The sequence below is a fragment of the Athalia rosae genome, chromosome 6 (assembly GCF_917208135.1).
Source record: "Athalia rosae chromosome 6, iyAthRosa1.1, whole genome shotgun sequence".
NCBI lineage: Eukaryota > Metazoa > Arthropoda > Insecta > Hymenoptera > Athaliidae > Athalia > Athalia rosae.
Genome location: NC_064031.1, coordinates 3,970,265 through 3,982,459, shown reverse-complemented (window position 1 = coordinate 3,982,459; position 12,195 = coordinate 3,970,265). Strand labels below are relative to the sequence as shown.

The window sequence follows — 12,195 nt, the reverse complement described above, 5'->3', positions numbered from 1 at the left end:
TTTGATCAATTTTTTCTCATCCCGCCTCTTCCAAGCACCAAGTGACGTTAGTGGTTATCGATAAAAACATTCTCTGTAAAAAGTCTCTACGGTTCAAATGCCGGTAAAAAAGGTAACGATAAAAAATATCAAGTGGCAGTGACATCTAACAGACCGCTGCTCCTTCAAAGTTCAGCTGTATAGAGAAATGCTCACAGCCAAATTGAAACAAGTGCCAACTCTTAATTTCCGCCGTGCTGTCAAGTAGCGTTTAGTAATAGCGTAAATACTGGTAATAAAAGTTCTAAAAAATACTAGTGTCCACAAACTGGTGGTACGATAATGTCTGGTTACGCGGGGCCAGATGATTACTGGGCACAGCCACCACAAGGACAATACAACTTTGATACATCAGGTGGATTTGCTCAACCTAACCAGCAATTTGAGTTCCAGTCGTACCCGGAACAACAAGGCGGAGATTATTCCAGTTTTAATCAAAAACCATATTTAGACCCCACACAAAACATTTACGGCAATGATCTTTATGGACAAGATGATTTTACGAAAGGTAAGTCAATTGAATTTCATTTTCATAAGTGTGGTTTTTATTTTACACATCTCTCCAGTTCCTGTGAGAATCTAAACAATGCAAATTTCATTCATTAAAAATACCAGACTTTCTTATGAACAGTCTGTTGTACTACACTGATTTTTTATTTACGTCTCTAGGGACCACAGGATTCGAAGAAGAAGATGAACCACCGCTTTTAGAAGAACTTGGCATAGATCCAGACCGCATAATGCAGAAAACTCTTGCTGTCTTGAATCCATTTCATAGACGAGGACAAACAGACGATGCTAATTACCTGCTCCAAGATTCAGATCTTGCTGGTCCAGTTGCATTTTGCTTGGTTCTCGCAGGATTTTTACTACTTGCTGGATCGAAGGCTCACTTTGGTTATGTCTATGGACTTGCAGTAACATCGTGCATCATGATGTATATTCTACAGTCACTGATGAGCAGCACTGGAAACATAACATTATCTTCTGTGGCCTCGGTTTTGGGATATTGTATACTACCTGTAGTTGCTCTTGCAGGCGTGAGCATCTTCACATCATTGAGAGGTCCTGCTGGAATGGCTTTGGCTGTATTAGCTGTTGCATGGGCCACCTTATCTGCATCCCGACTTTTTGCAGCCATGTCATGCGAAGATAAACAGCGTCCTTTGATAGCCTACCCTTGCGTACTTCTTTACGGAGTATTCACCTTGATAGTTATTTTTTAAATGAACGAAAATCAAAGATCTATCGGCCGATTAGAGTTCGAATCGATAATCCAACTATGCTCATGTGAACCGTCGATGCTGAACAATAGAACATCATCAAGAATTAACAACGTTTAGATACCTTGAAGTGTGGTTCGATGTGTGATGACTGGATTACATGCTTAATCATTCATTTTTACTGTACATATAATGATCGCAATAATAATAATTATAATTCTTTGCCCGAATGAAAATATTAGGCGCCGTATGTACATACGTAGATGCAGAATTTATGCCGCGTATTTGACATGACAATGAATAAATCCTTGATACGATCGATGCTATCACTGAATTCTCAGTCTTCTTTTGGTCTTCGGTAGTGCAACTTGGTGGGAATGTTAGCTGGAGTGTACAGATTGTAATATTTGTAGTAAATCTTATAAAATATTTGTATGAAATATACCCGTTCAATCGATCAACTGTAACTAATAAAATATTGAGATAAACCACTGTTTAATGTATCTTGCCCCATGTTATACCGCCATTCATCAAATAGCAACTAAATCTTTTAATTGACATACACGAGTTCGGTAAGTGATATGAGGTGTGATATTTCAACTTCTGCTCGTTTTTACAGGTGTACCTTCAGATCCGGCACAAATACAGCAGCCAATATTAGTTTGCACAGCGCATATTCACTGGGATCCAGAGTTCTGCGATGTCAAGCTGATCCAAACTATGATGCTGAGTAATGAATTACGGTCAATCTTAGATCAAACTGGCCAATCATTCAGACCTGGACATAAGCCTGATTCATCTAACGTTCAACTACTACTTTGTGGGGATTTTAATTCTCTTCCAGACTCAGGTAAATGATACATTCGGTGTAAAATTTACTATTTGAATGATTTTCGTGAAAAAATCATGCATCAGATTCTATCTACATACGAGACATTGATTTACTTTTGGTTGAACCCAACAGGAGTTATAGAGTTTTTAACATCGGGACGTGTCCCCTCAGACCATCGAGACTTTAAAGAACTTGCCTACAAATCATGTCTCCAGAAAATTTCCGGTTGCGATAAACCGAACGAATTTACACACTCATTTAAACTCGCATCTGCTTATAGCGAGGACATCATGCCTTACACAAATTACACGTAAGTTCCAAAAATTGTTCCACATCAGCAACTTTATCATAATATTCACCAACAAGGTCTGACATAACTAACAACATAATATTTAATATTTGATTTCAGGTTCGACTTCAAAGGAATTATAGATTACATTTTTTACTCGAAGCAAAGCATGGTACCGCTCGGACTTCTTGGTCCACTAAGTGCAGATTGGTTTAGGGAACACAAAGTAGTAGGATGCCCTCATCCCCATGTACCCTCTGGTGCGTAAATGTCTTCTAGTTACATCATGAATTAGTATACAAGATCAAGTAATTATTTTGAAACTTTTCAGACCACTTCCCACTACTGGTGGAGCTAGAAATGACTCCAACGGTAGGAACCAGCAATGGTTTGATCTCACGCAGGTAGCAGCTGCTACGAACTAGGCCCAAGTAACAACTATGAAAAGTGAATAATATTGATAATAATAATAATATTGAAATCCCCATCGCTCCTTCTCTTACATTCTGGCTCTAGCAATACAACTTACAGTTGACAACTATCTACTTTTACAATTTATAGTAAATATGAAAAAATACTCCATATTGCTGCACATTCAAACCAACGTCGATGAATAATTTATATAGAGACTAGGCTTACGGAGCCATGTTGTAATGCGTTTAGCCCATGTATAGTGCATTGCATTTTTAAGAAGTAACTTTCCCTTATTAAGAATATTGTAATGTCTATTGATTATCATAATATGTAGATACCTATTTTCCTACAAAAAAAAGATGTTGAAAAAAGTAAGTATTCCGATTAAACCTCTGTGATATTGACAAAAAATAATTGGAACAATTTCACATATTTATTAACGAGTTAGTAATTGATAGAAGAAACTCTAATCTCTTTTTCTAAATGTCATTACAACATTCTCCATGCCGACTTTTTGATATGAATGCTGCCATCCATTGAAAAATTGTATTTTTAAACAAAAGTTAAAAAAAATATGAAAACATACACGCTATACCGGGCTGTGCGAAGTGATTGGAGTTGACTTAACAATTTCAATACAAGTACAAATCTGTTCTTATTGGCCACGTATATTGATAATGATAATTTTATAATATAAGGAAGTAGGTAATATAATAGTATCAAGTGTAATTGTAAGTACGATTATATAAAGTAATGATGTTTACGTACCTACAATGGTGTCGCGTATTTCTGAATTTCAGTTGATATTCATTTGCCAACGATCATTGGGTTCCACTAATTATTGTATAGCATGCTGTTTACTGTGTGTACGTTGATTATTCAGTTGCGTCTCAGGTATCCCAATATATATATGTTATATACATGTATGTATATATATCAAGGGAGGCAGAAACCAGACACTCTGTAGCTTTTTGAATCGTAAAATATTTCTTCACAACAGTTTAGGTACTATTTCAGACTTTAATATTTTCTACTAATACTATTAACAGCGGTGTACTTTTAGCCCTAGTAATGGTGATGGTGAATGAATTTACCATAAAAATCTCATTTATGTTAGGTTTAGAGAAATCAATGCCTGTGTATTTATTATGTGTTCTGTCGATTGTATTTTTCGTTTACATTCTTCAGGCGACAGAAAAATGGTCTTGTATATTACATCAATCTGAAAATAACATCTCTTTGCTAAACTACAGGTTGCATAAGTCTGCTTGTTAGAAATGCAGTGTGCTATAATCACTTCAGCCAACATTGGCTACCTTATCAACTTCACTTTTACAAAGTAAATAACACCCGACTTAAGTTTTCGAATGTAATCAATCAAAGTCAATTAAACACATTGGAATGAAGTCAAACCAAATCAATATGTTACGCTATTCAATTGGGTTGTATTTCAAAAACAATTGTAAGTATGTCAGAAGTATATCTAATAAGTCTATTTATGAATAACATCGATGATCGCGTCAACTTGCTGAAGTACAATATCACCCTGTAGTTCTTAATCACAGAGACACAATGTTAAAGCTATGTCAGTAACTTGAACTTCACTTACTACTTGTACTTTTCTTCTACACCTTGGCTGTTAGCGATATTCTGTGTAGACACACATCATAATCTTTTTTTGTGCCTAGTACCAAATCATGTACTCGGTCTTAGTTGTATCCATAGTCCTGCATGAGTGAAAATGTTTCATTTGATACATTTTTTGATGACTTGGGCTCAAAATCTTAAAAAAAATACTAAATTCTTCCATATTAGAAAAAGGTTGACACTGTTACTGCGCTAAACTTTTTGTACGTGTTGGAATAAAAAAAGGAATAAGGTTTGAGGTCGGGGAATAAATTTGATACCTGCAATCGTTGAGTGCACGTTGTAGAAGGAATATTGGTAAATTGTATAAATTCGATACTGTAGATGCGTTGTAATTTAATGCAAATCACATGCATATATTTCCTCAACGGGCATAAGAACAAAAAAGCTATCGTTAAGTTATATAACTTATACTAGAGTGGACATTGTGCATAATTTGCACTTAAAAATAATAATATTGTCCATGGATTGATTGAAAAAAATCTAAAACTCTATAAATATTTGGAGTAGGATATTGAATATAGTTCTGTCCACACCATAATTGTAGTAAATGTTGTATAAAGTAGGTAATTGCATTATAGTTTTCATAACAAGATACGGTTGACACTCTGTATTGATATATTAATTCGTTAAGTGTGTGATGAACAAAGAAAAGAAGAAACCATTTTCTCTTCGGTGGACTTGATTACTATTCGACATATATTAGTCAGTGCTAATTCAATTCAGTATATCCCATGTTTACCGCGGTTGCATTCAAATTGTACATCAAATTACGTTTCGCACACTATAAGAATATTCATCATTAGTCTCGTATCCCAAACAATGGAAATGGAAAGTGATTTACATTAGTCGCTGAGAAATCACACCTTCTCCTGTATGTGTTTGTACAGTTTCTGTGTATGTCCTTCTTTGTCTTGTTTCCGGCTAAACGTCTGCATTCTACTGATACTTATTACAATTGCCGATCCTTTTTTCTTTCAGCTAACACCCTTATTCTGTTCTGTACGAAAAGGCCTAAACTTTTTCTAGCATAATTTAAAATCATAAGTTCTCGTGTTGCTGGATTCATCGAGCCCCTTTTGAAACGTGACATTTCTCAATGCATTCTATAGGTAACAACAAGTATTTCTTTTTCGTGAGTCACTTTATTATTGTTTTCTCAAATGTAAAAATTTACTATATGCTATACTGACTTAAGAAGTACGTATTATAAAACAATTTGCTCTCGACCATTTGGAGTAAAAGTAACTTCTTTATATATTTCTGATTAGTCTTGAGATTATGATGATTGCAATCAACGCAATGTGGTTGTAGAATTTTAGCACGGTGTTGTTGTATTGAGAGCGTTAGGTGAATACTGACGCACAACTAATGTATTATTTCTATTCTATCGAGTTTGTTCTATCCCAAGTTATTTTAATACATGCTATATTACAGTAAATAGGTAGAATATTATTAATATAGAAAAACCAGTGCTTTGAAGGTCGAGTAATCCTTACCGTTTCTCAGAATATAGTAAGTCATGCTTACCTACAGACCGTTCAATTTTTGGTTCCTCAAGAGTTTTGCAAATGCGCATTATGCCCCTGACATTATGAGAACCAAATAATTCTCAACATTGTGATGTAAGAATGATAAAAAACTTGTATGAATTAATAATTAGACAATTGATTCTGACTTTTCATTTACTAAATCATTAAAATTAAACTTATCACAAATATAACTATATAATAGTAAGGTACGAAATTTTAGATGGGGTTTGACGAATTGTAAAGAAAAAATTTATGTATAAAAATCAATGTATGTTTGCGCGGTATGTGGTTCAGTGTGATTTTGTACAAACGACTGGATTACAAAATTATTAAATGTACAATGCTGTCATGAATGATGTATCACCTATGCCAAGCTTATGAAACCTAATATATATAAAATATCATTAATATTGGATTATCCTTACGTAAGTAAGTTTACTAAGTACCTTTTAATCTCTATAATAATGGGATTACATTCGAACAAACTTAAAAAATATGGTTTAATGCCACCAATAATAATATGGACAAATATGTGACAAATCATCCTCCCTCACTAGAAGAACGAAATCTCCTAAAAGAACCTGTAGTTTAGCATCTATTGTATCAGTTGAAAAGAACTATTTCATCACGGTAAAATTCAAAAAATTATCATGAACTGAGTCATCTAGATTACTGGGAACAGTTAGATCATAACTACCAATCCTTGTTGCTGCAAACATCTCTCCATATATGCAAATTCAATCATGGGCACTCAACATCATTCCATAATCTACAATCAGACACGCTCAAAATCATAAATAAGTAAATGAACAAATCAATAAATGAATTAGTTCTGATGTAATCCCTACATATTGAGATATGAAAAACAACGTTTGAAAAAATGAAATGAGACAAATTGAAAACGTCGACCATGGCATCTTATTATGTATACATATTGTAAAGAATGCGTTTTTGACTGAAATTTTTTCAATATATCATTTACTATAAGCTGCAGGTATTATAAGCACACTAATTGATTTGTAACAAAGGTCCCGATCGTCACGAATTATATTTTCATTATCATATCCTGAGGTGAAATCTCAATCAGGTATGGAAAGAAAAAATAATTGGACTATATAATGTGATTCTTTAAGATACGCTATGATATTCATTGGCAACAATTCTATTCATTCCAAAATCCGTGATCACGTATTTCTGATATGAAAAAAATAATAAAAAAAACTATCCGCTCAAAATAACTTTTCCAAGTTTACCCAATGCTGTAACACGAGATTGTAAAAATGGAAATGAAATTTGCATAACTATTTATAGTGATAAGCTGAAAGCAATATAACATAACAACTTCACTTTATCTATAAGGTCAAATGTAAGGTACGAACTACATAGGATGAACTTTAAATTAATTTTTCCAACAGCAAACAACATCCAAAAATATTGAACTCAGATATAGTTGAATTGAGAGATATTCAATGAGCGCATTTAGTGAAACATGTATAGAGTTGACTATTATAAAATTTTTACTTTGAATTGAGAAGCTGCAAATTCACATTCACAAATGGTATTCCTGATGTTCAATCATCCATGATTCAAAGTTGAAAAAATTTGTTATTCCTAAAGATGAACTCATCAGCGTTATGAAGGTGTGAAGTTTTTGTCGGAAATAGTTAGCTATAAATCCAAACGATATCATTTGAAAAATCATTGTCAGAAATCATATTATCTTACAAATACTAGGATAACGCTTTTTCAATGAATACTTTGAATAGCTATGGTGATTGCGTTGAGTAACCATACATTCAATGTTAATTGTAAGCATTTATTTAATAGAAACGTAATTTGCCACCACTCAGTGACGGTCGATGGTATATATAGTAGTTATGCCATAAAATTATATTTGGTCACTCTTATTCAATCAAGTACAGAACATCTTTAGTATAGACAAAGATAATTCCTGTATCTTTCTATTTCTATCGGAATATACAACTGAACTAATTACAATTTATTTCTCTACATGGGCGTAGCAATTGTTAGAAATGATAATTCTGTCAAATTATCTGTTGCAATTATTGTAAAAAAATGACAAATTAGATTAATTCTGCATACGTACATACTTGTGCGCTTGACAATTAATTATATTAAACCCGCGGCTGTCGACTGATCCGCAGGTAGCAGTTTTTTGCTATCTATCAGGATGAGCCAACCAGCCTGTAGCTAACAAAGCCATATCCATATGGCTATGGCTCTTTGACCACAGCAAAAATGTGGTTTTGTTAGTCTTATCATAGATCTTATCATTGAGTAGATATTTACATTTGATTGATTATTTAGTTGTTTCAATTCTGAAAGTGATATCTTACAACTAATGAATTTCATATTGGTCGTAAAAGTTACTCCTAAACCTTGCTGCCCATCTTAGTCTTTACAGTTTATTTCAATAGCTAAGTCGATTTTGGAGCTCAATATCTTCAAAACTATGATTTATCTACATGTTCAAATACAATTTGTCATTAGTCTTACAACCAGGTTTTGATCCAGTTGTGGATAGAGACATAGTTTCGAATTTTTCATAGCTACAAACATTTTTGGCATCATATTCAAATCACTATATTGTACAAAAGTGAGAAATCTAATTTGTTGATCAGGTCTCATCATAGCATTGTATTTGTTTAAATCATGAGTAAACGCATTATTGATATTACTCAATTGCAGTTATTATACTTGGCTTTAATCATTTGATTGATTTGTGATGTATTCTATTCGCCATTCTATCATCTATCATTGCATAAACATAATTGAATGAGAACAGCATTTAGACGCAAACACCAATTAGATACATAGAAATTAAAGTTATCTATTAGCATGTGTGATCAGTTGTCAACACCTTCTGAGATATTGATATCCATATATGCTTTGAGAGAAAAGTATCGTTATTTTATCGTTATAAATTCCGAACTGCACAGAATTTATACCCTAGCTTTTATGAATAAAATAGAATTCTATCTTGCAAAATGCAACCTCATAACTATGCGAGACCTGATTGAAAAGTCAAGGAAAGTGTGTGCACAGGTGTGTAAAAAAAAGGATGTGGGTGGCAAGACTATGTAGAATTATATTACGTTTGAATGATCTGTCGGTTTACACTAAAGTAGCCCTGTATGTCTTTTGATTTGATATCCATTTTAGGGTGACTTGTACTTTGTTTTTTTATTGAAAATGCAATCATTACATATGGGCTGCGTTTGCATTAAGATCGAATGTAAGAAGTATCAGCTAATAAAAGTAAATGGAAAATCTTCAATTGATTTTAACAGTATAATGCTTTACTTGATTAGACGTGCTTCTGAATATTGAAACTGTGGGAAATATGATACCCCCTTCCCTTACTTTCATGCGCACTACTTTTTCTCTGAGCAAATTTTTTTGAAGTGTATGTTCAAAACTTATATCAAGGTATAGTGGAATTACTAGATCTATCCAATAATTTTAATATTTTCTATCAACCTGACCATAATTCCTCTTCAACATCGTGGTCCGAAAAGAATTACTAGTAAAGTTTTATAGTTGGCCTCATACAGAAGGAATATGTTTCATCCCTGGGAGAGAATAAATAAGTTGACACTCGGTATTTATTTGAATTCATTTATTCTACTTATCGATATTCAAATATGCTACACATTAAATATACTTGTATATGACATCATTTTTGCTTTGGACCGTTTGGAGCTCGAGTTTAACAGGGCATTGTAACCAAAAACTGAGAAGTTCCTCACAGTAGCCAATTAAAAAATACATTTTTCTTGAACTAATGCTACGGCGAACTATACCTGCTATTCTTATGATATTGTGTTGACGTTTGATGATAACTTCACTCATAAATAATGAATGCCATGTTCCTGTGATAAAACGGCGAATAAACATATCATCAACAGCAGTTTCGGAACTTCTATTGCCACCAGTTACATTAGCTGAAAATGAATAAATATAGTCATGTTTAGTTTTGAATATTTGTGACATACTTCATCCATATTCAAACCGATTTTCCACAGGAAATTTCATCAGAATCAGTAGTTTTTTTTATACTATATAATGAATGTGCAATTTGTACATGTGTTCCAGGAATTCCATGACTTTCGATGGGCGATTTGATAGGGGGGATTTGCCATCTCGTAGGTCAGTGGCCGATCTCTCTTGATGGTAACTCTGTATCGGCCTGCCTGTACTCTGGCAGTAACTGCTGTGACATGTATTTGTCTTTGGATGCAAGCATGTTCCAAAGTAGACAACACCTGTGAAAGTGATCATTCAAACTATGATGGCAAGATTGGTAACTCCAACACTCTAAAAGATTCATGAATGGGTAGGTATTATAACCTGTAACAACCAAACCTAACTATTCAATAGAAGTTAATGACAAGACAATACCGTTACTTACATTGCGAAAGCTTGCGATGAAAGCCATTGCAGTTTACTTAATCTTTAAAAATTTTTAGAAACTATACCGCTCTCTATCTATTGACTGTCAACCCTTGTAAAGAGTCTTGGGTGGCTACCCGAGACAAATTTGAAAATACACAAAAAACCCAAACGATAATACGCGATGGCGCGATGGCTAGGTTGGGTTGGGATTTCAATGGGATTTCAGCACTGGATTTCAGGCATGTGAAGTGAGGACGCCACCCATCTGGTGAATATGAAATTAATCGAGATATCTCGATTTTTCGACTTTTTAAAGCGGTAAATTATTAAAAATTAATCGAAGGACGCTTTTCACATGTGTCTGAGTTAATTAAGAGTTAAGAATTTAGACCAAAAAATTTTCTGGGTCTCAGAAAAACAGAAAAACTGAGAAGGTATTCTGAGACCTGGTGCCTCATCATGTGCATGCCTTCAATCCTTTGTATTGAGAACATGAAAACCGAGGAGGTGGACCAAGACCCCATGAGCCTCATCATGTGCATGCCAACGAATTCAGACTTGTGAATTCGTTGGTGCATGGCTTCAATCCTGTAAAGTTAATTCTAGTATGATAGAGACAGCGACTGGTTCCTTACAGGACTAACTATATGGCTAAATGTGTATTCAATTATTCCATAATTTATAGATACGAAACGATGAGAATGATTTTGAGTTCTAAAAGAGGAATTCTGAAGTTTAGAATTCAGTCCAAAAAATTTTCTAGGTATCAGGAGAACAGAGAAACCGAGGAGGTATTCCGAGACCTGGTGCTTCATCGTGTGCATGCAATCCATCCTGTTTATTTATTTCTAGTATGATAGAAAAAGCGAATGATGCCTTGCATAACCGACTATATACTTATCTGTGCATGCAATCACTCAAACATGCTTCGAAACAATGAAAAAAGTACAAATACTGTAGTCTTTGGTGTTTTCAGAGTCGGAAAATGTACAAAGACTGTAGTCTTTGGTGTTTTTAGCGTCGAAAAATGTGCAAAGACTATAGTCTTTGGTGTTTTAGCGTCGAAAAATGTACAAAGACTATAGTCTTTGGTGTTTTTAGCGTCGAAAAATGTACAAAGACTATAGTCTTTGGTGTTTTCAGCGTCGAAAAATGTGCAAAGACTATAGTCTTTGGTGTTTTTGGCGTCGAAAAATGTACAAAGACTATAGTCTTCGGTGTTTTTAGCGTCGAAAAATGTGCAAAGACTATGGTCTTTGGTGCTTTTGGCGTCGGAAAATGTGCGAAGACTACAGTCTTTGATGTTTTGAGCTTTGAAAAATGTGCAAAGACTATAGTCTTTGGTGTTTTTTGGTCCGAAAAATGTGCAAAGACTATGGTCTTTGGTGTTTTTCAAAGCGAGAAGCGAAAAATGTGCAAAGACTATGGTCTTTGGTGTTTTGAGCGTCGAAAAATGTACAAAGACTGTAGTCTTTGGTGTTTTTAGCGTCGAAAAATGTACAAAGACTGTAGTCTTTGGTGTTTTCAGCGTCAAAAAATGTACAAAGACTGTAGTCTTGAGTGTTTTCAGCGTCGGAAAATGTACAAAGACTGTAGTCTTTGGTGTTTTCAGCATCGAAAAATGTGCGGAAACTGTAGTCTTTGGTGTTTTCAGCGTCGAAAAATGTACAAAGACTGTGGTCTTTGGTGTTTTCAGCGTCGAAAAATGTGCGAAGACTGTAGTCTTTGGTGTTTTCAGCGTCGAAGAATGTGCGGAAACTGTAGTCTTTGGTGTTTTCAGCGTCGAAAAATGTGCGAAGACTG

At 34.3% G+C, this 12,195-nt stretch overlaps 3 protein-coding genes across 11 annotated transcripts in view; 2 read left to right on the top strand and 1 right to left on the bottom strand.

Annotated features, from left to right (window-relative positions):
- Window positions 1–9,274, top strand: part of LOC105687871 (CCR4-NOT transcription complex subunit 6-like) — a 404,495-nt gene extending 395,221 nt beyond the window's left edge. For all 9 annotated transcript variants that reach the window (XM_048657108.1, XM_012403793.3, XM_012403786.3 and 6 more), the window contains 4 exons: window positions 1,882–2,112; window positions 2,227–2,404; window positions 2,504–2,643; window positions 2,715–9,274. In XM_048657108.1, the coding sequence (XP_048513065.1) occupies window positions 1,882–2,112; window positions 2,227–2,404; window positions 2,504–2,643; window positions 2,715–2,791 (626 nt within the window). In that variant the 3' untranslated portion in view covers window positions 2,792–9,274. The remainder of the gene's footprint in view (window positions 1–1,881; window positions 2,113–2,226; window positions 2,405–2,503; window positions 2,644–2,714) is intronic.
- On the top strand, window positions 170–1,750 carry LOC105687873 (protein YIPF5). Its single transcript, XM_012403796.3, has 2 exons — window positions 170–547; window positions 709–1,750. Exons 1-2 carry the CDS (start codon window positions 322–324, stop codon window positions 1,263–1,265), a joined length of 783 nt encoding a protein of 260 aa, XP_012259219.1. The 5' UTR covers window positions 170–321; the 3' UTR covers window positions 1,266–1,750.
- Window positions 9,275–9,601: 327 nt separating the features above from the next.
- LOC105687869 (28S ribosomal protein S24, mitochondrial) lies at window positions 9,602–10,592 on the bottom strand. Its single transcript, XM_012403781.3, has 3 exons — window positions 10,409–10,592; window positions 10,082–10,262; window positions 9,602–9,941 (listed from the first exon to the last, which is right to left on the bottom strand). The coding sequence occupies exons 1-3, from the start codon at window positions 10,433–10,435 to the stop codon at window positions 9,652–9,654; spliced, it is 498 nt and encodes a 165-aa protein (XP_012259204.1). The 5' UTR covers window positions 10,436–10,592; the 3' UTR covers window positions 9,602–9,651.
- Window positions 10,593–12,195: the final 1,603 nt, after the last annotated feature.

What these genes read in the sequence shown, in the direction of transcription:
- LOC105687873 (XM_012403796.3), top strand. Translation starts at nt 322, where the DNA reads ATGTCTGGTTACGCGGGGCCAGATGATTACTGGGCACAGCCACCACAA. An exon ending in ACAAGATGATTTTACGAAAG is followed by an intron (nt 548 to 708) that starts GTAAGTCAATTG and finishes TTACGTCTCTAG; the next exon opens with GGACCACAGGATTCGAAGAA.
- LOC105687869 (XM_012403781.3), bottom strand. Translation starts at nt 10,435, where the DNA reads ATGGCTTTCATCGCAAGCTTTCGCAAT. An exon ending in TCATCGCAAGCTTTCGCAAT is followed by an intron (nt 10,263 to 10,408) that starts GTAAGTAACGGT and finishes TCACTTTCACAG; the next exon opens with GTGTTGTCTACTTTGGAACA. An exon ending in ATGGAATTCCTGGAACACAT is followed by an intron (nt 9,942 to 10,081) that starts GTACAAATTGCA and finishes ATTCATTTTCAG; the next exon opens with CTAATGTAACTGGTGGCAAT.